The sequence below is a fragment of the Furipterus horrens genome, unplaced genomic scaffold, assembly GCF_987537825.1.
Source record: "Furipterus horrens unplaced genomic scaffold, mFurHor1.1.pri manual_scaffold_1, whole genome shotgun sequence".
In the NCBI taxonomy this organism is placed as follows: domain Eukaryota; kingdom Metazoa; phylum Chordata; class Mammalia; order Chiroptera; family Furipteridae; genus Furipterus; species Furipterus horrens.
In genome coordinates, this window is record NW_028327171.1 from 61484487 (window position 1) to 61511654 (window position 27168).

At 39.3% G+C, this 27168-nt stretch overlaps 1 protein-coding gene across 3 annotated transcripts in view; it reads left to right on the plus strand.

Annotated features, from left to right (window-relative positions):
• Nucleotides 1–27168, plus strand: part of RNF13 (ring finger protein 13) — a 139237-nt gene that overhangs the window by 77308 nt on the left and 34761 nt on the right. For all 3 annotated transcript variants that reach the window (XM_090275754.1, XM_090275755.1, XM_090275757.1), the window contains one exon: nucleotides 4341–4431. In XM_090275754.1, coding sequence (XP_090131880.1) covers nucleotides 4341–4431 — 91 coding nt within the window. The remainder of the gene's footprint in view (nucleotides 1–4340; nucleotides 4432–27168) is intronic.

Genomic DNA, 27168 nt, shown 5'->3' on the forward strand with positions numbered 1-27168 from the left:
AAACTCTGTGCCTCCTCCCATGTACCTAACCTTGCCCTGTGTATCTCTTATGTCTGTTTCTGAGTTATATTCTTTTATAATAATCTAGTAATCTAGTAAGTAAAATATTTCTGAATTTTGTGAGCTGCTCTAATAAGTAGATTAGCTGGACCCAAGGGGTCGGGGGGGAATGGAACCTAATCTATAACTGGTCAGTCAGAAGCACACATGATAACGTGGCTTGCAGTTGTCACTGAAGGGGGGTGTCTAGTCTTGTGAAACTAAACCCTTAACCTATGGAACCTGATGCTATTTCTGGCTGTATTGCATCAGAGTTGAGTTGAATTGAATTGTTTGATGGTGTGGGGGAGACACACACACACACACACACACACACACACACACACACGAAATTGGGTTCAGAACCCAAAATGCTCTGCCAGCATTCATGATGAGGTATTTTATTTTTGTTTTCCTTTTAGTACATAACAGTAATACCTCTTGCTACTAGTTCCACTGAGTCATACATGGAAGAGTCTGGTGCAAAAAGCAGACATAAACCTATGGACTGATATACTACATTGGAATGTATTTAGGACTTTAACTAACATCTTCAATAGGGAATATTTTGGATTCCTTGACCAAAAAATTCTTTTATAGCATAGGACTCTATTTTTTGGTTGTTTGAGTAGAAGTCTTTTCCTTCTTACCCCTAATATGATCTGAGGCAAACTTACAGTATATTAAATTATTTGAATCTTTTAGCTGAATAAATTATCATAATTGTAGAATGCATGAAGTATCCTTAAGAGGCTCTAGCATTTCACAAAAGTTTGACAATCACTACTTGGGAATTAGAGGAATCGATGAAAGGATTTTACTTACCTCTACCCTTGGGAAAGTTACTTAACTGTTCTAAGTCCTTTATTTTCATCTGTAAATGTGTGAATAATTTTCATTTTTATTTGACCTGACAAGTTTGTGAAGATCATATAAAAGCAGGTATATGAGAAAACCCATGCTACAACAGAGTGGGAAGAACCTAGGTTGGGAATCGGAACCTCAAATTTGAGTCTGGACTGTGCAAATGCCTAACTGTATAACCAGGGAAAGTTATCAATATGTCTAGGGATGTTTCTTCTCCGTTTTTCATTGCTTGCTTTCTTCAGCAAGTATCTTCTGACAGCCTATACTGCATTAAGCACTGTTTTAGGTACCGTGAGTATAAGCAGGGATTGATGCAGCTTAAGGCTTTACTCTCATACATTTCATTGAAGTAGCAGAATGCACTAGTTAAGGGTATGGTTTCTGGGAACTGCCCGCCGGGGTTTGAATCCCAGCTCTACCGCTTACTAACTGTGTGACCTTAGCTACATTACCAAACATCTATGTACTTCACTTTTCTGATCTGTAAAATGTGAATAATAATAATAATATATTTAACTCATCGGGTTATTGTGAGGATCAAATGAATTAAGACATTTAAGCATTTAGAAGACTGCCTAGTTCTTAGTAATCATTTAATGATTATTTAGCTACTGTTATTATTGTTGCTGTTACTATTATTATTACATTCTAGGGTCGGAGAGAGGAAATGAACACAAAGAGGTATGATATATATCAAATATGAAGAAAAGTATGTTTGGCTAAAGGGATATCAAGTGACAGGATGAGAGGAGGGTGGCTGTTTTAGATAGGGTGGTCAGAGAAGACTTCTTTGTATGCGGTTTTGACCTTTAAGCATAGGCCTACAGGGAGAGGCTGAGATATGCAGATTTCTGGAGGAGGAGTTTTCCAAGATAAGGGAACAGCAAACAAATGCAAAGGCTCAGAAATAAAGCATACTTGGTGTTTCAGGGTGTGGTAGAGGCTGGAGAAGATGGAGCAAGGGACAGAGAAAGTGGAAGGGGATGGACGAGGTTAGAGGGGCAGCCAGGGGCCTGATCATGTCCAGTTCTGTAGGACTTTGCAGTTTATTCTGCGTGAGTTTTATACAGAAGTGTGAGGTGATCTGACATACAAGGATATTCTAAAATGCTCACTTTGGCTGGGATTCTTTTTGAGAATAGACTGAAGGTAAAAGATGGCCAAGAGTACCAACATAGATGAGTTAGAATGTTGCTGCAGTAGCGAGGCAAGAGGTAATGGTGATTTAAAGTGTTATCAATAATTGTGTTGAGAAGTGATAGACTTATGGACCTGTTTTGAAGTTGATAGGATTTGTTATAAAGAATGAGAGGGAGGAGTCAAGGATCACTGCAAGATGTTTACCCTGAGAAACTAGGTGAATAGTTAATATTAATTACAGAGATGAGAAAGACTGAGAGTTAGAGCAGAGGCATTGAGAGTCCCATCTGAGAAACATTACATTTGAAACATATGGAGATATTAAACAGGCAATTAGATATATGAATCTGGAGAGGTTGGGGCTGGCCATTTAAATTATGATTTGTCTATGTTATCATGTTAGTACTGTTTGTCAGTGTATAGTTTAGAGAATTGTTTTGAAGGTCAGAATTTATATTTAGTATTTCTAAAAATGTTTTGTAAATAGAACATGTTTTTAGTAGATAAATAATTAGGCAGAGTCTCCAAATGCTCTTCATATTTACATACGTCATTGTCCCCCTTCTTAATCTTCTAAAGATGAGTTTTTACTTCTCTTTCCATATCGTAAGTCAAAGAAGTTATCTTCCATTAATTACAAACTGGTAGTTAAAATCCAGAAGTTTCTCCTTCACTTTATCAGAATATCTTCATGAAAGGCTAAAGACATTCATTTTACAAAAGCGTATATAATTCCAAATTTTAATTATCAAATAAATTAAATTGTAAGCTATGTGATAGAGAAAGGTTTCTTAGCAACATAGAAAATATCTCCCTAAATTGTATGTGATTATAGCCATACCTCTACTGCTATTGAAAATGATGAGCTGGATCTTTATTGACATAGCAGGATCTCTGAAGTGTACCATTGAGTGGAACAAAAGCTTATATTTTTTCCATTATTATATGATCCCGTTTGTATAGAAAATAAAATTTTTATTGATCCTATTGATATAAAAGTAGTGATTAAATATTCCTTTGCTAACCATTTTGGTTCCTGCATTCCTGGGGCTTAGATGATGTGTGTGTGTGGGAAGGTGGGGGTGGGGGGAGACAGAGAAAGAGAGCGGGAGAGAGAGATTATGAGTAGGAATGAATGATACATTTGCATAAAACAAACCAATCTGGAAGTGGAAAAAATTTATTAAAGGACACCAAGATTTTAAAACATTAAAACTTCTGTTTATAAGGATTAAAGAAAAACACATTAATGGTTACTGAGGTTGGGGACAGGTGACACTTTATTTTGAGAGGTGCTAGAACGTTCTATATCTTGTTTATGGTGGTGGTTAGATAATTACAAAGATTTATTCAAATAAGACCTTTGTCTTTGGGTGGAAGGATTATGGCTGTGTTCTGTTCGTTCTTCTTTAGTTGTATCATCCCCCCTTTTAAAAATAAATAATGAATATGCATTTTTAAAGAAATGTAGAATAAAGTTACTGTGAAAAATATAACAAAAGAAAACAAATGGGCTTTCTCTAAAGCCAAATTTGTTAAATTAACTCACAGATGAAAATAAGGCTACTTTTTCTATAGTAATATTAGGAGGATTGTTTTTATTTCTCTTCCCGAGTAATGGGTAATTTTTACAAAGTTTTTTTGGGGGAGGGCATTTGATTTTGGTTTTATAATATAGTTATGAGTCATTTCTTAAGACATCAGTCAAAACACAAAGCTTTACCACTAACTTCAGGATGAGGAAGTAGAAATTTTCTCAGCTCTCCTGTCCTATGCCCTTTTTCAATTCCTGTCAGCCATTTCATTCTAGAAAGCCGTACATGTGTGGTGTCATTTCTCAGACTGTTGTAAAGTGGTCTTTTTTTTACATTCTTAGGCTTACACCTCTCCTGGGCATGGGTATGTAAAAGATAAAAATAAAAAAGCTTTTTCACTTTTTCATTTAGGATTTAAGTGTGGAAAGAAAACTTAAAATTTCTTTTTCTTCTTTCTTTTCTAATAATTATGTCTATACAGGATAAGTCAAGTGGAAATATTAAAAATAATTATATCTCAGTCTTAGAACTAGTATGATAATATATATATGCAAAATGTTAGCTTTTGTTATTGTAAACGTAATATTTCTCAGCCACTTTGATGGTGATATAAACCTACAATTGGGAAAATCAACCAATACATAATTCAAGTTGATTGTAATTGCTTCTAGTTGCATATGTTGCTATTATGAAGAAAATTAAGTTGATTGTTCATTAAGTACAGGCTTTTAAAAATAATTTTATTATTATTTTATATAGTTGGTCTGCTAAAGAAAATTGACATACCATCTGTCTTTATTGGAGAATCATCAGCTAATTCTCTGAAAGATGAATTCATATATGAAAGAGGGTAAGTAATGGATAAAAAAATAATTATATTCAAAAAATTTTATATTATGGTAAAATGGGATAACATTAATTGTAATTAATGCTATTGTTTTAGAATGTCCTTTTGTGGTAAATTATCTTAAGTCATTACGATTTTAAGCCTTTGAGTGCCAACGTCGCTGTGAGCGATGCTGACAGATTTTCCCAAAAGTGCCAGCATCACTCCCAGCGACTCTTTTCAATGGCTATAAATGTAAATAACAATGGAATAATTAATATTTTATGTTTTGTTCTCTTTTTTGGTACCTCAGGTTGTATACTGATATAATTTTTACTCATGTTGTTTCCTCTGTGTATGGTTACATATTGAAAATATCTTCATGATAGAAACATTAAGGCAGTATTTGCTAAAAAGATAACAAAATTTTAAAAATATAGTGTAATCAAACTACTGGTATTTAGAAACAATGTAATTTTCATTTATATGACACTTCTCATTAAGATATAGTTGTATTTTATTAAAAAGAAATTTGTCATTTTATAAGCACAGGGTCCAAAACACAGTGTGGTGACTAACTTTTATAGAGACAAAGGGTTGTTTGCAAGTTTGAAAATTTGATTTGGAATAAAAACTTCTATATGTAATTTTCCCTCCAAATCTCATATCATGATAACACGTAGACTGAAACTAACTTAAGACACAGCTACCTCATCTAATACAGAAAGCACTGCTGTCAGCACTTCAGAGCTTCTTCCATGATACATCCCCAAAACATAGTGGGCAGGAACAGGCTTTTGACCAAGAGAAACAATAACAATATTAATAATAAAAGCAGTCATATTTACAGTATTGCGTATTTGGCAAGTGCCTGGCTTTCATGAAGCCAAGACATTTGTTGTAAGAATTTCTCACAACAACACTCAAGAGGTCATTATAATCTTATTATCTACATTTGCCAAAAGAGGAAACTGGCACAACGAGGTTTGATTCTAATTACTTCAGGAAAATAAATCTTAAACATTTGAGTTTGAAAATGCATTAAAAGAAGGGGAAAAGGTTTTCTGTTTTTCCGGTTTTCCTATATAGTTTTGATATTTAAAGTACTGTTCACACATTATATGCTCAGAACATCTTTATTAAGGTAGGGGATGTAATTTTGGATGTTGTATTTAAAATAGTTAATCAAGCCATGGCCAGGTAGCTCAATTGGTTAGATTATCTTCTCAATATGCCAAGGTTGTGGGTTTGATCCCTGGTCAGGGCACATACAAGAATCAACCAGTGAATGCATAAATAAGGGGAACAACAAATCGATTTTTCTCTCTCTCTAAACAATCAATAAATTAAAAAGTTAAAAAAACAACAACATTGAAATATATAATTCATCAACCTGGTTGGTGTGGCTCAGTGGATTAGGCATCGGCCTGTCAACTAAAGGGTTGCTGGTTCCATTCCCAGTTAGAGCACATGCCTAGGTTGCAGGTGAGATTCCCAGTTGGGGGGCACATGAGAGGCAACCACACATTGATGTTTTTCTCCTTTTCTTTCTCCCTCCCTTCCCCTCTAAAAATAAAAATATATGTACATATGTGTGTATATATATGTGTGTGTGTACATATATATATATATAGTTTATGAAGATGCTATCGTGTCAGCCATGTTTGTGTAGTTAATAGAGGAGAACTGATATTTGCTTTTTTAAAAAATTTATTTTTAGTTTTTCTATTACAGTTGTCCCACATTTCCCCCCATTGCTCCCCCCAACCCAGCTCCACCCCTTCTCCCACAGTCAATCCCCACCCCGTTGTCCATATCTATGGGTTATTTATACTAGTTCCTTTACTAAACTCTACCCCTAATTATCCCCCTTCTCTCCCTCCTTCCCTCCTCCCTGACAACTATTACTCTGTTCCTTGTTTACATGCCTCTGGTTCAATTTTGTTCATTTGTTTGTGTGGTTCATTAGTCTCCTGTATCAGGTGATATCATATGGTATTTTTCTTTCATTGCCTGGCTTATTTTGCTAAGCATAATTCACTCTAGTTCCATCCATGTTATTGCAAATGGCAGGAGTTCCTTTTTCTTTCTGCTGCATACATAGTATTCCATTGTGTAAATGTATCACCGTTTTTTAATCTACTTATTGACAGATGGGTACTTAGGCTGTTTCTATCACGTGGCTATTGTAAATAGTGCTACTATGAACATAGGGGTGCAAAAGTTCTTTTGAATTGGGGTTTCAGGATTCTTCGGGTATAATCCTAGCAGTGGAATCGCTGGTTCAAAAGGCAGTTCCATTTTTAGTTTTTTGAGGCAATTCCATACTGTTTTCCATAGTGGCTGCACCAGTCCGCATTTCCACCAACATTGCACTAGGGTTCCCGTTTCTCCACATCCTCGCCAGCACTTGTTATTTGTTGATTTGTTGATGATGGCCATTCCGACTGGTGTAAAGTGGTATCTCATTGTAGTTTTTATTTGCATCTCTCTGATGGCTAATGATGTTGAGCATTCTTTCATATGTCTGTATATGGACCCTCTGTATGTTCTCTTTGGAGAAGTGTTTGTTCAGGTCCTTTGCCCATTTTTTTAATTGGATTGTCTGTCTTGGTGTTGACTTGTGTAAGTTCTTTATGTATTTTGGAGATCAATCCCTTGTTTGAAGTATCATTGGCAAATATGTTTTCCCATATGGTTGGTTTCCTTTTCATCTTGCTGATGTTTTCTTTTGCTGAGCAGAAACTCTTTAGTTTGATGTAGTCTCATTTGTTTATTTTTTCCTTTATTCCCCTTGCCTTAAGGAGATGTATCAGTGAAAATATTGCTATGTGGGATATCTGAAATTTTTCTGCCTGTGTTTTCCTCTAGGACTTTTATGGTGTCACGTCTTACATTTAAGTCTTTGATCCATCTTTAGTTTATTCCAGTGTGTGGTGTAAGTTGGTGGTCTAATTTCATTTTTTTGCACGTCCCTGTCCAGTTCTCCCAGCACCATTTGTTGAAGAGGCTCTTCTCACTCCATTTTATGTTCCTTCCCCCTTTGTCGAATATTAGTTGACTATATAGACCTGGGTTTATTTCTGGGCTCTCTATTATGTTCCATTGGTCTGTATGTCTGTTCTTATGCCATTACCAGACTGTCTTGATTACAGTGGCTTTGTAGTATAGTTTGATGTCAGGTATTGTGATTCCTCCTACTGTGTTCTTCTGTCTCAAGATTGCTATGGCTATTTGGGGTCTTTTTTGGTTCCATATAAATTTTTGAAGTATTTGTTCTAAAACTGTGAAATATGTCACTGGTATTTTAATAGGGATTGCATTGAATCTGTAAATTGCTTTGGGTAGTATGGACATTTTAATGATGTTGATTCTTCCCATCCATAGAGCTTAGGTTTTTGAATTATCAAACTACATGTGTAATCAAGAGCAATATTCTTAAAGTCTTTGAACATTTTTCCCCCTATAACAGGGACTATGATATGCCTACATTGCAAGTATTTGTGAAGATTACATTCAGTCACATATGTAAACTGTTAGTAGAGTGTTTGGTAGGCATGTACTGCGTAGGTAAGGAGTAAAGTTTTCACTTTTAAACTAATGAAAGAAAAAGGGTTAAGACAATAAACAGTATTTTAATAGGGATTGCACTGAATCTATAAATTGCTTTGGGTAGTATGGACATTTTAATGATGTTGATTCTTCCCATGCATGAACATGGTATATGCTTCCATTTATTTGTATCTTCCTTAATTTCTTTCTTCAGTGTTATGTAGTTTTCCGAGAACAGGTCTTTTATCTCTTTGATTAAGTTTATTCCTAGGTACTTTGTTTTTCTTGTTGCTGTAGTAAATGGGACTTTTTCTAGTTTCTATCTCTGATATTTTATTGATGGTGTACAGAAACGCCTTTGATTTCTGAATATTGATTTTGTACCCTGCTATTTTGCCCAATTCACTTACTATGTTGAGTAGTTTTTTAGCGGAGTCTAGAGGGTTTTCTATGTACACTATCATGTCATCTGCAGATAATGACAGTTTTACTTCCTCTTTTCCAATTTGGATGCCTTTTATTTCTTTTTCTTGTCTTATTGCTGTGGCTGGAACTTCCAACACTATGTTGAATAGGAGTGGAGAGAGTAGACATCCTTGTCTTGTTCCTGACCTCAGGGGGAATGCTTTCATTTTTAGTCCATTGAGTATGATGTTAGCTTCAGATTTCTCGTATATGGCCTTTATTATGTTGAGGTATGCTCCCTCTATTCCCATTTTGCTGAGTGTTTTCATCATAAATGGGTATTGAACTTTCTCAAATGCATTTTTAGCATCTATTGATATGATCATGTGATTTTTGTCTTTCATTTTGTTTATGTGGTCTATTAACGTTTATTGATTTGTGGCTATTAAACCATCCTTGCATCCCTGGGATGATTCCCACTTGGTCGTGGTGTATGCTCTTTTTAATGTGTTGCTGGATTCGGTTTGCCAATATTTTGTTGAGGATTTTAGCATCTATGTTTATCAGCGATATTGGCCTGTAGTTTTCTTTCTTTGTTGTGTCTTGACCTGGTTTTGGAATTAGGGTAATGCTGGCTTTATAGAAAGAGTTTGTGAGTCTTCCCTCTTCTTGGATTTTTTGGAATAGTTTGAGAAGGGTTGGCATTATTTCTTCCCTAAATGTTTTGTAAAATTTGCCTGTGAAGCCATCTGGTCCAGGGCTTTTGTGTTCCGGGAAGTTTTTGATTATTGCTTCAATTTTACTCTTTGTTATCGATTTCTTCAGGCTTTCTGCTTCTTCTTGATTCAGTTTTGGAAGATTATATGTTTCTATAAATTTGTCCATTTCATCTAGGTTGTTGAGTTTCTTGCCATACGGTTGTTTGTAGTAATTTCTTAGAATCGTTTGTATTTCTGTGATAGTGGTTGTGATTTCTCCTCTTTCATTTCTGATTTTGTTTATTTGGGTCATCTCTTTTTTTCTTGATTAGTCTGGTAAAGGCTTGTTGATTTTGTTTATCTTTTCAAAGAACTAGCTCCTACTTTTGTTGACCTTTTGAATTGTTTGTTTAATCTCTTATGTCATTTAATTCTGCTCTGATCTTGATGATTTCCTTCCTTCTCCTCGCTCTTGGCTTTGTTTGTTGTTGTTATTCTAGTTCTTGTAGCTGTAGGGTGAGATTTTTTATTTGAGATTCTTCTGTCCTTTTTAGGTATGCCTGTATTGCTATGAACTTTCCTCTCAGGAGTGCTTTTGCTGTGTTGCATAGGTTTTGGGCTGTTGTGTGTTCATTATGATTTGTTTCCAGAAACTTCTTGATCTTTTCCTTGATGTCATTGTTAACCCATTCATTACTTAATATCATGTTATCCATTCTCCATGAGTTTGAATGTCTTTGAGTTTTTTTCCCTGAGGTTGATTTCTAGTTTCAAGCCATTGTGATCTGAGAAGATGCTTGATCTAATTTCAATTTTCTTGAATTTGTTGAGGCTTGTTTTGTGCCCTGCCATTGGTCTATCTTTGAAGATATTCCATGTGCACTTGAAAAGAATGTATATTTTCCTTCTTTGGGGTGAGAAGTTTTATATATATCAACCAAGTCTATTTGATCTAGAGTGATGTTCAATGCCTCAATATCCTTGGTGTTTCTTTGCTTTGAAGATCTGTCCATTTTTACCAATGGGGTATTAAAGTCCCCTACTATGAGTGTGTTGCTGTTGATATCCTTCTTGTAGTCTTGCAAGATTTTTCTTATATATTTGGGTGCTCCTATGTTGGGTGCATATATGTTTACAAGGGTTATATCTTCTTGATGGATTGTTCCTGTAATTATTATGAAATGTCCTCCTTTGTCTCTTTTTATGGTGTTTGCTGTGAAATCTGTTTTGTCTGATATAAGTATTGCTACCCCAGCATTATATTTCATGTCCATTTGCTTGGAATACTTTTTTTCATACCTTCACTTTCAGTCTGTGTAAATCTTTTGTTTTGAGGTGTGTTTCTTGTAGACAGCATGTATGTGGGTCATGTTTTCATCTCCATTCTGCTACCCTATGTCTTTTGATTGGAACATTCAATCCATTTACATTTATGGTTATTATTGACAGGTATTTATTCATTTCCTTTTGTACCTGTGTTCCTCTCTGTCTCTCTTTTTCTTCTTTTTCTTAAAGGATTCCCTTTAGCATCTCTTGCAATGCTGGTTTGGTGGAGATGTATTCTTTTAGTCTTCCTTTATCTGGGAAAGTCCTTATTTCACCTCCCATTTTGAAAGAGATCCTTGCTTGGTAGAGTAGTCTTGGTTATAGGCCTTTGTTTTCAATCGCTTGAAATATTTTTTTGCCATTCCCTTCTGGCTTGCAGTGTTTCTGTTGAGAAATCATTTGATAGTCTTATCGAAGCTCCCTTGTATGTTATTTGCTGTTTTTCTCTTGCTGCCTTTAGGATTCTCTCTTTGTCTTTGAATGTTGCCATTTTACTTATGATATGCCTTGGAGTGGGCCTTTTTGGGTCATCTTCATGGGACCATCTGTGCTTCCTGGACTTGCATGACTTTTTCTCTCATCAAGTTAGGAAAATTTTCTGTCATTACTTTTTCTATCAGGTTTACTATCCCATGCTCCCCTGGCTGGTTTGGTTCAGTGGATTGAGCGTTGGCCTGCGAGCTAAGTGTCGCTGGTTCGATCTTCCAGTCAGGGCACATCAGAGAAGGAAAACTCTGACTCCAAAAAACCTCCGCTGCCTTGCGGCATACCTCTTCAGGGGAAAGGCTAAGGGAGTAAACCCCCACAGAAAATCCGGAGCCGGAGTCCCTAAGGCGGTTTGACGTTGTAGTCATCACTGGCAACTCCTGCGGCGCACCTGAAGCCAAGCTGTATTGACTCCGTCTTTCCCTTGGACCCTTCAGCTGCGAAGAGAGGGGGTGTCTGCTGCATGGGCAACAGCAGACCCTCCATATCACCCTGCCCAGGCTCTGTAGCTTCACTGGAGAGGACACTCCAGCGTCATCGCAAGATGTCGATTCAACACGGGAGGAGACAGATACCGTGTCACTCCCAAGTCGGACTGCACAGCCATTCTCAGCGGTGCAGATAGACTCTTAAGAAGCTACACCATCGTCTCTCGAGACGGATGGCTGCCGACGACTATCCCATGCTCCTCTGCTTCACCTTCTTGTATCCCTATGAAGTGGATATTGTTTCATTTCATGTTGTCCTGCAGTTCTCTTAAACTCTCTTCATTCCTTTTCAGTATTTTTTCATTTTGTTGCATTGTTTGGGAATTTTTTTTTTCTACCTTGTCCTCTAACTCACTGATCCGATACTCTGCTTTGTTTAGCCTGCTTTTGATGGCTTTCACTGTCTTCTTCAGTTCAGAAATTGTATTCTTCATTTCTTCCTGGTTCTTATTGATAGTTTCTATGTCCTTTTTTATGCTGGTGTAATTCTCAGTAAATTCCTTGTCACTTCCCTAAAGTTCTTTGTAATTTCCCTGGAGTTCTTTGTAGTTCCCCGGAGTTTGTTGTAGTTTTCTTTGAGTTTGTTGAGTTCATTGAGCTTCCTCATTACTATTGTTTTGAATTCCATGTCTGATATTTTGCTTGCCTCTATTTCATCTCTCCCTCCTTCTAGGAATTTGTCCTTTCCTTTTGGTGGGGTGTTGCTCCTGTTTGGTGGGGTGTTATTCCGCCTCCCCATTTTGGGTGGCTGGTCTTCTTTGTTTCTGCTTCTTAGATTGATCTGCTTTTATTTTCTGCTTTTGTGGTGTGACCTTCTGTGGTAAGAATCTGTGTGATTCAGTGGTGCAGACTCCTTGATCTCCTTAACTTGATGCTCTTGGGATGCCCTTCATGTCTTTTATTTGGACTCTCTAGCAGTATTTGGTTTTGTCTGTTATGTTGCTCTTTGGTGGGTCCTTCCCTTAAATTAGCTGACTGAGAGTCACTCTGCCCATTTCTGACAGTTGTTGAGCTGCCTTTGGCTGATGCGTCTTGGAGGGGAGTAGTCTACTTATGAGATTTCTCTCATAGCACTGAAGTTGAGTCTGCCCTGGGATCTGGTCTGCTGTTCCTCCAGTTTTTCTCTCCAGAACCAGCATCTAAAATTTTCCAAGACTCCTCTGGTTCATTTCACCTTCTTTCGGCTGCAGCCCAGGTCAGGTGTGGCAAGTGTGCTTTTTCCTGCCAGCCGGCAGGCAGGTAAGGGCAGCGGGCTGGCATGAGGGCGGGGGTGGGGGATAAGGAGGGACGTTCCCCTGTGTTGGTGCGCAGGCCAGGGGTGTTCCCTAGCCCTGGCTGCCATGTGCGTGGGCTGGTAGCAATCCTCTGTTCCCGTGGCGGGCGGGCCGAGGGTATTCTGTCACACTGGCTGGTGGGGCATTCCCGTGCGCCAAGTGGGTGCTCCGCTGGCGGCAGGGGGTGTGGGGGCTGAGGGTTCCCCTGCCATTGGGCTCCTGCATGCACTCCTCAAGGATCTCACCCCGCCCCTAACCTTTCCTCAGTGATCTGCAATAAATAATCAAAACATTTTTTTAAAAAAGAAAAAAAGATTAAGAAAAAAACAAACCACACAAAAAAGAAAGCTGCTCCCAGCCTTCCAGAGCCAAACGTCACCTGGTCAACTCCTGGCTCTGCTGGCGGGCACAGCCTGGATCTCCACCTCTGACTGCTCTCAGGGGAGACCCAGGGGCATTGAGAAAACTTTGTGCTCCTCTGGCCACTGCCTGGGGAGCCAACCCAGCCAGAACTCGTATCTCTTCCATGTCCCCTCCACAAACCTCACCAGACGGGTCACTCAAAGGCAGCCTCTTCCGCCACCAGCAGCACCAAGGCTCAACTCCTACCAGTATCCAGATGTTAACAGATACTCTGTCCACATTCAGCTGAAACTATAGACCAGTCTCTAGGGCAAGCAAGAACAGCCTCTCCTCACTCATTTGCCATCTTCTAGTTCCTGACATTTGCATTTACCTCTCAGTATTGTTCCCTCGTTTAGAAAATTTCTGTACATTTTAATAATTATTTTAAAGTCTTGTTTTTAGTTATAAAATCATACATTTTTAAATTAAAAATAACATATATGCTGGTAAAATATGGAACAATTCAGAAATACAAGGTATTTAAATGAAATACCCTATGATGCTATTCTCTAACAACAGCTACTGTTTTAAGAAAGCTTTTAATCGTCCCCCATATTTTAATACTCATGTTAATTAGTTATAATGTATTCATAAAATAGAGGTATAAAATACATAGTATTTTGTTACGTGCTTTATTTAATACTTAGAATTTTTCCATAATAATACAAGTCTACAAATTTCCTTATCCCAGCTCTTTGGGACATATGTATTGTGGACTTGAAAATGTTTTAATTTTTTAAAAGTTAAATAACATTCCAATGGGATTTGAGGGAACATCTCATAATCAAGCAACTTATATATAAATGTGGGCAAAAGTAGGTTTATGGTTATTCATATGGAAAAATACAAATTAATAAATAATAGAATAAACTGTTTCGCATACTCATGCCTATAAACTTAGTTTTGCCCACCCCTGTATTGCTGCAGAGAATATATGAGTATCTTTTTCATATCAGTTCTCTTCAGACTGACTATTAGATGAATTGCAGACCTTGTTTTTAAAGTTTTTTTAGGTTTCAGAATTGTGCTTATGGGACTGTAGACCTGTACATACAGACCTGCCTCATACATCTGTTGTCAGGCCTTCCAACCTGCCTACTTATGCACTCATTAATTTATTCTGTTTTTTTGTTATGGCAACATTCAAAGATATTTAAAAGTAGAGAGATAAGTATCATGGTTCTTCTCATTCAATTTCAAAATTATCAACTCATGGTCAATTTTGTTGGGATTTTTCACCTTTTGGTCCCATCTTACCTCCCTTTCTTCCCCACATCATGATTATTTTTTTTTTATTTATTTACTTAGTTTATTAAATTTATTAGGATGACATTGGTTAATAGGGTCATATAGATTTTTTTTTTTTTTTTTTTTTTTGGGTTTCTTTTTTTTTTTTTTTTTTTTTTAAATATATTTTATTGATTATGCTGTTACAGTAGTTCCAATTTTTTCCCCTTTACTCCCCTCCACCCAGTATCTCCCTCCCCCAGCATCCCCCCCCAAGTCCATACCCATGGTTCGTAAAAAATAACTATCCCTCCCTCTCAGATATTAAGACCCTTTGTAATCTTGTAAAGGACAATGGGCGAAGGTCTCAAGCTCCTCTAGCTGCTTCAAGCTGGACATGGTCGTCGTCCTACCTACCCTTGGGTCCAGAAATCCCTAATAAGAGTGGGCGTGTGGAGGGGAGGGTGGCCTTCCCACATGGGGAAGGATCATGCAGACTCCAGGTCAGTTGGCTGTCTCCGGACAACGGCGTGCTTGGTTTAGCAGGCTGGCATCCTTGTTGTGTTCTGGGGGCAACAGATTTGGCAAAAAGGGTTAAAAAGCATCATTCAATCCATAACTACTAGGTGGCAAAAGGCAGGGATTAATTTTTCAATGTTCCACATTAGGAGAAAAAAAAAAAAAAAAAAAAGGGCTTCTTTGGAGGAAGGTGTGCTAGGCACATCTCTCCTGTCCAAAACCCTTTTGCCCATTTTATTTAGTTTGGGCTGAGGGAAATAGTTTATGTTTCCCCCCTCTCAGACCTCTGGGCCCTTTCTGTCCAAGCCATTAGGATAGAAAAGAGAATTCAGTTTTAAAGTGAAGCCCACAGACCACCCCATTCTTCACCAACTCAGCCATTTAGTTCAGCCAAACTGTTGAGTCTCCGGAGGCAGCGCTGCAGAGAGGATTAAGTGAGGCTTATGCGTACAGACAATCACTCAGGTAATGCGGTCATAGGCTTATGCCCTTTGAAAACAGAAAACACATGTTAATTTATGTAACATAACCAACAAAAAAGTCTCTAAATCTGTAAGACTGTCTTATTGGGAAGACATACAGTTGCAAGGCACTTGACATTCTACTTGCCTGCAACTTGAATCTCTTTGGTGATATCACAGATATGGTTTAATTTTCAAGTGAAACCATTTTTTAAATGAGAAGAAACTTTTAAGACGGTTAGCTGCCCTACTTTACAGTCTGCCACTGATCATTGTGATTTTCCTTGAATACTGATTTTTCTCCCTAAGATTACTCTCCTTGTCTTTAAAGGGACTACATTAAGTCCATTTTTAATTTATCCTGTTCATTTGCATAAGCATAACAAGAGCAGCAAATGATCACTTATGATCTTTAGTTCTGTTTTGCTGGAACTTACCCAAGGAACATTTAGGGTGGCCCTCAGTCTGCTCTTCAGTGCACAGAAGCTGGGCCACATACCTGGCATTCATCCTTGCCTGTACACACCTGTCCTTTCCAAGTCTTTCTGGTTTTCCATTGTGCCTTAAGGTCCCTTCTAGCCATCTTTCAGGAAAACAACCTTCGTTCCTTCCCTGGAGAGATTGCTGTGGACCGCACAACCAACCATGGCAGCAGGCCTTTTATTTCGCGGGCTTTTATTACCTTTGAAAGTCATTCCCAGTTCCTTAGGGCTTTTTGGTAACAACATGAGCCCAAGCATGTCTCCTTTAGGCTTGACATTCCAGTCAAAGGCTTGTTCAGAAAAAGGAACCTCTATTAACAACTGGTCTTATTAGGTCTATGCAAAGAAACTTAAGTCATTACTTACTTGTTTAGAATGCCAAACTCTGGAGAGATCAAATAGGGAGAAAAATATACAACGTGAAGGAAAATCTTTGTCCTAATATTCATTGAACTGGCATTTCCATTCTTCATATTTTCATTTTCCCCCACTAAAAAAAATTTTTTTGTTTGTTTTTCCATTACAGTTGTCTCTCTTTTTTTTTTTTTTCCCCTCTTGCTTCCCTGTATCCTGCCCCTCCCTTCCCCCACATTCAGTCCCCACTCAGTTGCCCATGTCTGTGGGTCATTTATACATGTTCTTTGATTTTACACTTCCCCTTCTTACCCCCTTTTCTCCCTCCCCCTCCCCCCTTGTTACTGTTAGTCTACTCCTTGTTTACATACCTCTGGTTCAATTTTGCTCATTTGTTTGTGTTGTTCATTAGTTTCCTGTAATAGGTGACAGCATAACGTATTTTTCTTTCGTTGCCTGGCTTATTTCGCTAAGCATAATTCTCTCTAGTTCCATCCATGTTGTTGCAAATGGTAGAAGTTCCTTCTTTCTTTCTGCTACATAGAACTCCATTGTGTAAATGTACCACAGTTTTTTGATCCACTCATCTACAGATGGGCATTTAGGTTGTTTCCAGCACTTGGCTTGATGGATTTTTCCCTTAAGTATTATGAAATGCCCTTCTTTGTCTCTTTTTATGGACTTTGCTGTGAAATCTGTTTTGTCTGATATAAGTATTGCTACCCCGGCTTTTTTTTCATGTCCATTTGCTTGGAATACATTTTTCCATCCCTTTACTTTCAGTCTGTGTAGATCTTTTGTTCTAAGGTGGGTCTCTTGTAGACAGCATATATGTGGGTCATTCTTTCTAATCCATTCAGCTACCCTATGTCTTTTAATTGGAGCATTTAATCCATTTACATTTAAGGTTATTACCGATAAGTACTTATTCATTGTCATTTTTCCCCTTTGTACTCGTGTTCTTCTCTGTCTCTCTCTGTTTCTTTATCTTCTTAGAGCAGACCTTTTAGCATCTCTTGCATTGCTGGTTTGGTGGAGATGTATTCTTTTAGCCTTCTTTTGTCTTGGAAGCTCCTTATTTCACCCTCCATTTTGAATGAGAGCTTTGCTGGGTATAGTATTCTAGGTTGTAGGCCTTTGTTTTTCATTGCTTGGAATACTTTTTGCCATTCCCTTCTGGCTTGTAGTGTTTCTGCTGAGAAATCTGATGATAGCCTTATTGGAGTACCCTTGTATGTTATTAGTTGTTTTTCTCTTGCTGCTTTTAGGATCCTCTCTTTGTCTTTGAATGTTGCCATTTTAATTATGATGTGTCTTGAGGTGGGCCTGTTGGGGTTCATCTTCATTGGGACCCTCTGTGCTTCCTGGACTTGCGTGACTCTTTCTCTCGTCATGTTAGGAAAGTTTTCTGTCATTAGTTTTTCAAAGAGGTTTTCTATCCCTTGCTCTTCTTCTTCTCCTTCTGGAATTCCTATGATACGGATATTATTACGTTTCATGTTGTCCTGCAGCTGTCTTAGAACCTCTTCAGTCTTGTTCAGTCTTTTTTCATTTTGTTGCATTGTCTGGGAGTTTTTGTGTAGGTTGTCCTCCAGCTCGCTGATCCGATCTTCTGCTTCCTCTAGCCTGCTTTTAATTCCTTCTACTGTGTTCTTCAATTCAGAGATCGTATTTTTCATTTCCTCCTGGCTCTTATTGATAGCTTCTATGTCCTTTTTCATGCTCACGTAATTTTCTGTGAGTTCCTTGTAGTTTTTCTGGAGTTCTTTGAAGTTTCCGCTGAGCTCATTCAGCTTCTCCATAATCCATGTTTTGAATTCCATATCTGATAGTTCGCTCCCCTCTATTTCATTTAGCACTCTTTCTGGGGATTCTACCTTTCCTTTTGATGGGAGGTTGTTTCTCTGTCTCCCCATTTTTTTGACTCCTATTGTTTGTTGGTGCTTCTTGGAATGATCTTCACTTCCTGGATCTGCCTCTGGTGGCGTCAGATCATGTACCAGTCTGGCCCTAGGCAGCCTGTTGGAGACTTCCAGGGATCTACTGCTGTTGTCTGTCTTCTTTGATTGTTAATCTATTCAATCTGTGATTAGCTGTCAGGCTTAAGAACTGTGGGTGTGGCAGCTTAATTCCTGTAGGCAGGGCTTTTGCTTCCCCTCAGGCTGACGCCACTTGGAGGGGAATGGTCTACCCGCAGTACTGGGGATGAGTCAGCACTGGGACCCAGTCAGCTGCTCCTCCCGTTCTCCCCTCAAAGCCACCGTGCCAAATTCTCCCCAAGTGTCTCCAGTCCTCTCTGCCTTCCCTCTGCTTGAGCCCAGGGTAAGTGGTGGCCAAAATATTTTCGTATGTGATCCACTTAAGAGCTCTTTTTCTCCTGCTGTTTCTCTCCGGCTAGCAAGAAAGCCTGTGGCTTTTCGCTTTTCACAGCTGATACTATTTTACTTTCCACTCTGTCGCTGTAGGCTGGGAAGCCCAGCTGGGGGTTTAGACCCTGCCCTTCTCAGGGGGAATCCCCGGCTGCTGAGCTGTTTCTCAGTCCCTTCAGCAGCCACCCGTGTGAGCCCAGCCAGCCCTTCCGCGTCTCCGCACTCCCTACCGGTCACGTTGTGATGTAGCGGCCTTTTCTGTCTCTCCGTGGTTATAAGACTTCTTTCCAGCTAGTGTTCCGTTGGTTATTCCAGATGATTTCTCCAAAATTAAGTTGTAAATCCAGACTGGTCCTGGGAGGAGGTTAGTGTAGCTTCCACTTACTCCTCCGCCATCTTGGATCTCCCCACATCATGATTATTTTGAAGCAAGTCCCAGATATCCCATCCTTCAACTGTTAACATCGCACTAAAAGATAAATTTATATAGAGAAATATAATCATATTATCATTGTATCTTTTTTCAAAAAGTAAACATTCAATATTAAAACATATTTCAGTCTTCAGATTTTCCCAACTGTTTGAAATCCTTTTTAATATATTTTTTAAAGTATATTTTATTGATTATGTTGTTACAGTAGTTCCAATTTTTTCCCCTTTGCTCCCCTCTGCCCAGTACCCCCCTTCCCTCCAGCAATCCCACCCCTCTTAGTTCATTTCCATGGGTTGTGCATATAAGTTCTTCGGCTTCACCCTTTCCTATATTATTCGTAACTTCCCCTGTCTATTTTGTACCAACAAAGTATGCTTCTTAATCCCTGCACCACTTCCCCATTTTTTCCCCTTCCCCCTCCCAGCTGATAACCTTTCATATGATCCTCATACCTATGATTCTGTCCCTATTCTGATTTGCTTAGTTGAATTTTGTTTTTATTTTTTAGATTCAGTTCTTGATAGTTGTGAGTTTGTTGTCATTTTAGTGTTCATAGTTTTGATCTTCTTTTTCTTAAGTAAGTCCCTTTGACATTTCATGTAATAATGGCTTGGTGATGATGAACTCCTTTAGCTTCACCTCGTCTGGGAAACATTTCATCTGCCGTTCCATTCCAAATGATAGCTTTGCTGGATAGAGTAATCTTGGTTGTGGGTTGCTTTTCATCACATTGAATACTGCTTGCCAATTCCTTCCTGCCTGCAAAGTGTCCTCTGAGAAATCAGCTGATAGTCCTATAGGCACCGCTCTGTAGGCAACTCTCTGCCTCTCTCTAGCTGCCCCCAGGGCTCTCTTTATCTTTCACCTTTGGCATCTCAATCATGATGCATTCTGGTGTGATCCCCTCTGGGTCCAGCTTGCCCAGGCCCCTCCGTGCTTCCTGGACTTGTAGGTCCATCTCCTTCGCAAAATTTAGGAAGTTTTTCTCATTTTTTTTTTTCAGTGATTCTTTTATTTTTTTTAATGCTTTATTGTTTATGCTATTACAGTTGTCCCAATTTCTTTTCCCTTTGTTCCCCTCCACCCAGTTATCCCCTTCCTCCAGTTGTCCACCCCCGCCCCCCTTAGTCCATGCTCATTGGTTGTGCATATAGTTCTCAACACCTTCCTATCTACTCCACTCCCTCCTACTATGCTTCTTAATTCCTGTACCATCTCTCTCCCTTTCCCCCCTTCCCTCTCCCCACTGACCTCCCACCCAAATGTTCCCCATACCTATTAATTTTTTTCACCCTCTACTTGCCTACTTAGTCTGCCTTTGTCTCAATTCCCTAGCTTCTGTTGTTGGTTGTTGTGATACCGTTTTCATTTTAATGTTCATAGTTTTGATCCTCCTTCTAAACAAGTCCCTTGAACATTTCATATAACAGTGGTTTGGATCTGATGAACTCCTTCAGTTTTACTTTGTCCTGGAAGCACTTTCTCTGCGCTTCAATTCTGAATGATAGCTTCACTGGATAGAGTAATCATGGTTGTAAATTTTTGCTTTTTGTTACTTTGAATATTTCTTGCCAGTCCCTTCTCGCCTCCAGAGTTTCTTTTGAGAAATCAGCTGACAGTTTTATTGGGACACCTTTGTATGTAATTCTCTCTTGCTGCTTTTAAGATTCTCTCTTTATCCTTAATTTTTGACATTTTGATTATAATGTGTCTTGATGTAGTTCTCCCTGGGTCCAGTTTTTTTTTTAACTCTCTGTGCTTCCTGGACCTGTAAGTATTTCCTTCCCCAAGTCAGGGAAGTTCTGTTTCATTATTTTTTCACATAATTTTTCCATTTCTAGTTCTTCTTCACTTTCTGGCAGCCCTATGATTCGGATGTTGGCCTGCTTATACTGTCCGATAAGTTTCTAAGCCTCTCCTCATTTTCCTCACTTTTTGTTTCCTCTTCCTTCACTGGTCGACTGTTTGTTCCTTCCCTATGTTCCGATTTGTTGATTTGATCCCCGGTTTTCTTTCCCTCACCACTAGTTTCGTATGTGTTTTTGTTCATTTCAGCAGGGCTAGCCTTCATTCCTTCCCTGTCTTGTTTAAGATCTGCTGCTAGGTCTGTAAGCACATTTATAACCAAAGCTCTGAACTGAGCCTCAGAAAGATTTCCTATTTGCTGAGCTGTTAGATTAGATATTTTCTGTCTGGTCAGCTGCGTCACTGGGATCTCTACCATGATCTGTGCCATCCTGAGAGTTTTGCGTTTACCTTTGCTTCCTGGGCAGGGCTGTCATACCTCCTACGCTATAGGGGGCGGAACCCCGTGCACTTCTCACAACAGGGCAACCCTTCTCAACATGCTGTGGCATTTTGTGTGGGGGTGGGGGTCCAAGATGGATTCTTGCTGTTTACTCTCCGCTGAGAGACCGGGAGCCTCCTCCTCCATCCCCACCCCCTCTGGGCTTCACAGTCCAAGGCAATAGAGGTCTGCCTTCCCCATCTTTGGAATCGCAAGCTGACGGGTCTGGTCTGCAGCTGAGGGTGCTCCCCGGGCGCTTCTCGCCTCCCCCTAAATACAGATGTCTGCTTACTGTTGTCCTTTTTCCATCATTGCTTCTGCTGCAGACAGCACAGCTTGGCCTCTCCTCCCCAGCTTCGCCCCTCCTACCTGTCCGAACGAGCACCACTTCATTATAACTTCATATGTTGGACTTCCATTTATTTTCTGGAACTCTGGTTATTTCTGGTTTTGCGGTATTTGTAGTCCTTCTTCGTTGTGGAGGGAGACAGAGTGTGTCAGTTTAGGCCTCCATCTTGGCCCGAAGTCTCCTGTGTTTGTTTGCTTCCGTGTCCCAGGGAGAGCTGTCGCTCCTACTACATTATAAAGGGCGGAGCCTTATGTATTCGTCAGTAACGGGTGACCTGTTTCACCACGTGTGGCGCTGTTTATGGGGGAGGGGTCTGAGAAGGAACAATGCCGCTTGCCCAGCACTCGCCCCTTTTTTAGGCACTTCTCCCACTTCTGCAGTGGACTGGCCATCATTCTCAGAGTGAGTGGGTCTGCAGATGTTGTAGGACTGTGAGGGTCTTTTAAACAAGCGGACTCTGCTGAGAGACTGGGAGTTTCTTTTTCCACCCCAACCCCCACTGGCTTGCACAGTTAGAAGTAGTGAGGCTTGATTTTCCCTGGTGCTGGGACTGTGGGCTGCGAGGTCCGGTGAGGAGCTATGAACGCTCCCCAGGTGTCCCTCCTGATTTTAAAACATGTGACTGTGCTTTCTGCTGGTTTGCTCCTGCCGCCACCACACCATGTCCTCTCCGCCCCTCCTACCTGTCTGGATATTTCTTCTTTATATCTTCGTTTGCTGGACTTCCATGCAGTTTGATTTTTTGGAATTTCTGGTTGTTTCTAGTTTTGAGGTAGTTATATTCCTTCTTAGTTGTGGAGGGAGACACAGCATGTCTGTCTACGCCTCCATCTTGGCCAGAAGTCCTTTTAAAAATATTTTTAGTGTTCCAAATAATGTCCATACACTGCAGTGGTTCTTATGTCTTTTTTTTTTTTTTTGTCTTGTGTATTTTACTGCAATCTGGACTTTCCTGATTGCATCCTTGGGTATTGTCTGGAATATTCCTTTGTTACTTATTTTCCCTATAAACTGCTCATTAGATCTTGAGGTTTGTTTCAATTAAAGACTTATTGTAGGGCCATAAGAATAGATTAAGCAAAAATATTTTATATATGGTATTTCATGTTTCCATGAAGAGACACAATATTTGGTCCTATCTTTGTGACGTAATTTAATAGTATAATTTCTTCCTCATTTATTAAAATCCTTGTCTAAAGATGACTTGCACCTTATCAATTATTTGACAACTTTGATGTACAACGTGTTTAGGTAAAATAAGATAAACACTTTATTCTTTCCCTTTACTGTGTTTTAGAATGACATGGTTTGCTAGTATCTTCCAAAGATGATTTAGTATATGTATTTAAAGTATTATAGCAAACTCATTCATGAGTTAAAACCTATTGCATATGCTTCAGTTTATTGTAATTATTACCTTTTTAAAAGTATGTTTTATTATGCTAATACAGCTGTCCCAATGTTTTTTCCCTTTGTCCCCCTCTGCTTGGTACCTCCCTTCCCTCCAGCTATCCCGCCATCCCCCTCCACTTAGTTCATGTCCATGGGTCATGCATATAAGTTCTCTGGCTTCTCCATTTCCTTTACTAGTCTCAAAATCCCCTGTCTTCTTTGTACCTACCAGTTATGCCTCTCAATCCCTGCACCATTTTCTCCATTCTCCCCATTACCCCTCCCTACTGACAACCCTCCACATGATTTCCATACCTGTGATTCTGTTCCTGTTCTAGTTATTTGCCTACTTTTTAAAATTTTCGCTTTTAGATTCAGTTGTTGATAGTTGTGAATTTCTTGCCATTTTACTGTTCATAGTTTTGATCTTCTTTTCTTAAATAAGTCCCTTTAACATTTCATATAACAATGGCTTGGTCATGATGAACCTTTTTGTCTGCCCTTGCATTCTAAATGATAGCTTTGCTGGATAGAGTAATCTTGGTTGTAGGTCCTTACTTTTCATCACATTGAATACTTCTTGCTAGTGCATTCTTGCTGCGAAGTTTCTTTTGAGAAATCAGCTGACAGTCTGATTTTGTAGGTAACTCTTCTCTTGCTGCTTTTAAGATTCTCTATCTTTAACCTTTGGCATTTTAATTATGTGCCATGGTGTGGTCCTCTTTGGGTTCAACTTGTTGGGACTCTGTACCTCCTGGATATGTATGTCTATTTCCTTTGCCACATTGGGGCAGTTTTCTTTCATTATTTTTTTCACATAAGTTTTCAGTTCCTTGCTCTTCTTCTCCTTCTGGCACCCCTGTGACTCGGGTGTTGGTTCATTTAGTTGTCCCAGATGTTTCTAAGCCTCTCCTCATGGTTTTCTCCCCCCTCCCCGCTTCTTTTTGTTCTGGTTGAATGTTTATTTCTTCCTTTTGTTCCAAATTGTTGATTTGAATCCCAGCTCCCTTCCCTTCACTGTTGGTTCCCTATATATTTTTCTTTATTTCACTGTGCAACCTTCATTTCTTCCTTTATTTTTTTACTGTACTCTATGACTTCTCTGAGCATCTTATCACCAGTGTTCTGAATTCTGCATCTCATAGGTTGGCTATCTCCATTTTACTTAGTTCTTTTGGGGAGGTTTTGTACCAGCTCTTTCATTTGAGCTGTATTTCTTTGCCTCCTAAATTTGGCAGCCTCCCTGTGTTTGTTTCTGTGTATTCAGTAGAGCTGCTTTGATTCCCTGTTATATTATAAGGGGCAGAGCCTTAGGTATTCACCAGGGCGGGCAGCTTGTTTCACCATGTTGTGGCACTGTGTGTGGGAGAGGCGTCAGAGAGGGAACAGTGCCACTTGCTCAACACTCCCCCCCTTTCCAGTCATTTCACCCACTTCCCATATGCAACTGGCATCCCTCTAGCTGTTGCCCTGCTGGTGGTTCCCAGAGTGGGCGGTTTTGCATGTGTTCTAGGACTGTAGGGGTCCTCTAAACAAACTCTCCTGAGAGACAGGCAGTTTCTTCTGCCACCCCAACCCCCATTAGTTTTCACAGCGAGAAGCTATGGGGCTTTATTTTCCTGGCACTGGAACCCTGGGCTGCACAGTCTGGCCTCGGCCTGGGATTGCTCCCCAGGTGTCCCTCCCAGCTTTTATCTGCCACATGTGGGACCACCTTTTCCACTGGCCGCTGCCTTGCCGCCACCACGCTGCCACCACCACCACTGCCATACCACATCCTCTTTGCCCTAGCTCTTCATCTCTGCCCCTTCTACCTGTCTGGATGAATAAATATTCTTTAAATCCTTGATTGTCAGACTCCCATACAGTTGCTTTTCTGGCAGTTCTGTTTTTTCTTTTAGGTTAGTTGTGATCCTTCTTATGGTTGTGCAAGGAGGTGAAGTTTTGTCTACCTACACCTCCATCTTGGCCAGAAGTCTGTAGTTATTATCATTATTGATGTTCACATTGTTCCATTTCAGACTTCAAGTTTAATCCTGATTGCTTTTGACAGGAATCTAGGAGCTTTCGATTGCTCCTTTTTTTTGGTGTATGACAAGATGTTCCAGGCCTGTCTTCTTTTCCTTCCCCTAACCTGGAATCAGTCATTTCTTCAAGCTCTGTTTCGTTTTACTTATTTATTTTTTATTTTATTTATTTATTTTTTTAAAGTATATTTTATTGATTATATTGTTACAATAGTTCCAATTTTTTTCCCTTTGCTCCCCTCTGCCCAGCATCACCCCTCTCCCAGCAACCCCACCCCCACCCCCCACCCCCGGAAGAAAGGCTTTGTGTGTGGTTGTATATCCATTGGAGCTCAGTAGTTTGGCTCTGGCTCTTTGATTGAAGATGGTGGGGGTTGCTATCAAAACAGAAAACAAGGCAATACCTCATGTGTCCACATAGGGATTGGGAAATTAGAGTAATAGTTGTTATAAAGTTTAGGCCAAGACACCTGGTTTGAAATTAGTCTGGAAACTCATGGAAAGGAGAGTAAGACACTTTCCTGGGTTGTTTAGGATTCTGCTTCAGTGATCAAAATCTTAGCTACAGAGCTCATGGAATATATATTATATTTAGTGGTGAACATGGAGGTTGTGTGATAAGATACTAAAGCTGTTTAAACATCTTTTTCAAATACAAATTGTTCTGGTACGAATTGGTCAGGGATGAATCTGCAGGCTCAGCTGTGGGAGCCTGGACAGAGGAAATAGAAATAAAGCTAGACTGCTTTCCAGAGTTTGTGCTCTAGCACTGTATGAGGGTTTGGCTTTCTCCTTCCAAAGGACTTTAATAAGCAGTTGTGTAGCCCCCAAAAAACCTGATGGTATTTTCACTGAAATTACATTATACTTATAAATTAATTTAGTGGAGATGTCAAATTTCCTTATCTAAGAACATGGTATATCCTTTTATTTGTTCAAGTAATGAAGATAGCTCAGTTGGTTAGTGTCATCCCCACACACCAAGGTTATGGATTCTACCCCTGGTCAAGGCACATACAAGAATCAATCAATGAATGCATAAATGAGTGGAACAACGTGCTCATGTCCTCCCCACCCCCACTTCTCTCCTATCCTTCCTCTCTCTCAAGATCAGTAAATATATCCTCGGGCAAGGATTTTAAAAAGTCACTTTGAAATCGAAGTAATTGACTTTCGTGGTGTTTTTCTGAAGTACTGTGATGTCCTAAGTATCTCTATATGGGAGGAGGAGCCAACCTATTTTTATTTCCTTTTATAAAATTGAGAATTTTTGTTTTGCATTTAATCCTTGTGTTACGAAGTACCTGGCTTCGCTACTGAAATTAATCACCGAGCAGTGGATAGCAAAGTGGTGTTGCCGACACTGTATTAGTTGAGTAGCACAGGAGTACAATGGGGAAATCAGTCATATTACTGACCAGTTTACAGACCCTTCCCTAGACTTAGGATATTTTCTAATGCAGGATTTTGCTGCCATGTAGAATTTGCTCATCCAACACAAATGGTATGCCTACTCTGATCACAGTTTCATTTCATGAGTCCCTGTCAATTTTTAAAATAGTAATTTTACAGTAACTAATAACATGTTAGTAACAAAGGGAAATAAGGCATGTAGCATTCTCCACCTCACTGCTGACAACATATATATTTTTGTAGTGTGCGTGTGTGTGTTTTTATTTTCCAGTTAAGCAGTGGAGAAGATGGAGAATAGAGAGGAAGCTACAACTCCTTTGAATTCTTTTACCAGTTTGTTTTCCATTCCATATCTCGCAAACAGTGTGGAGTTCAGGGACTGTGTCCGTTGTCTCTGTCTGGTATAACAAGTTTATGAAAGCATATAGGGAGGAAGGGGAGAGTATTTTCATCATTGGTGGCTTCAGAGTTTTTCCACAGGGGAAATTGATAAACAGTAATTTGGTTGGGGTGGGGTTGTTGTTGATATACTACCCAAGGTATTGCCATTATTTTAATGCTGATTTTGCTTGTAAGATATGCACTTTTGTCTTTGTTACTAAATTCAGTAAATGATTTGTTTCCAGTAATTATCAATGAGCTGATTTCCCCTAATCAGTCTAAAAGCTTCTTTTAATTATGTGGACAAATGATTTTGGCAAATATGTAAAATAGAATTAAAATGGAAAAATCATCCCTTAAGTTATTGAAAATTATATATTAGTAAATGAGATGTGTCTAATGGATTGAATTATAATGTCTAAATGCTTTAAAA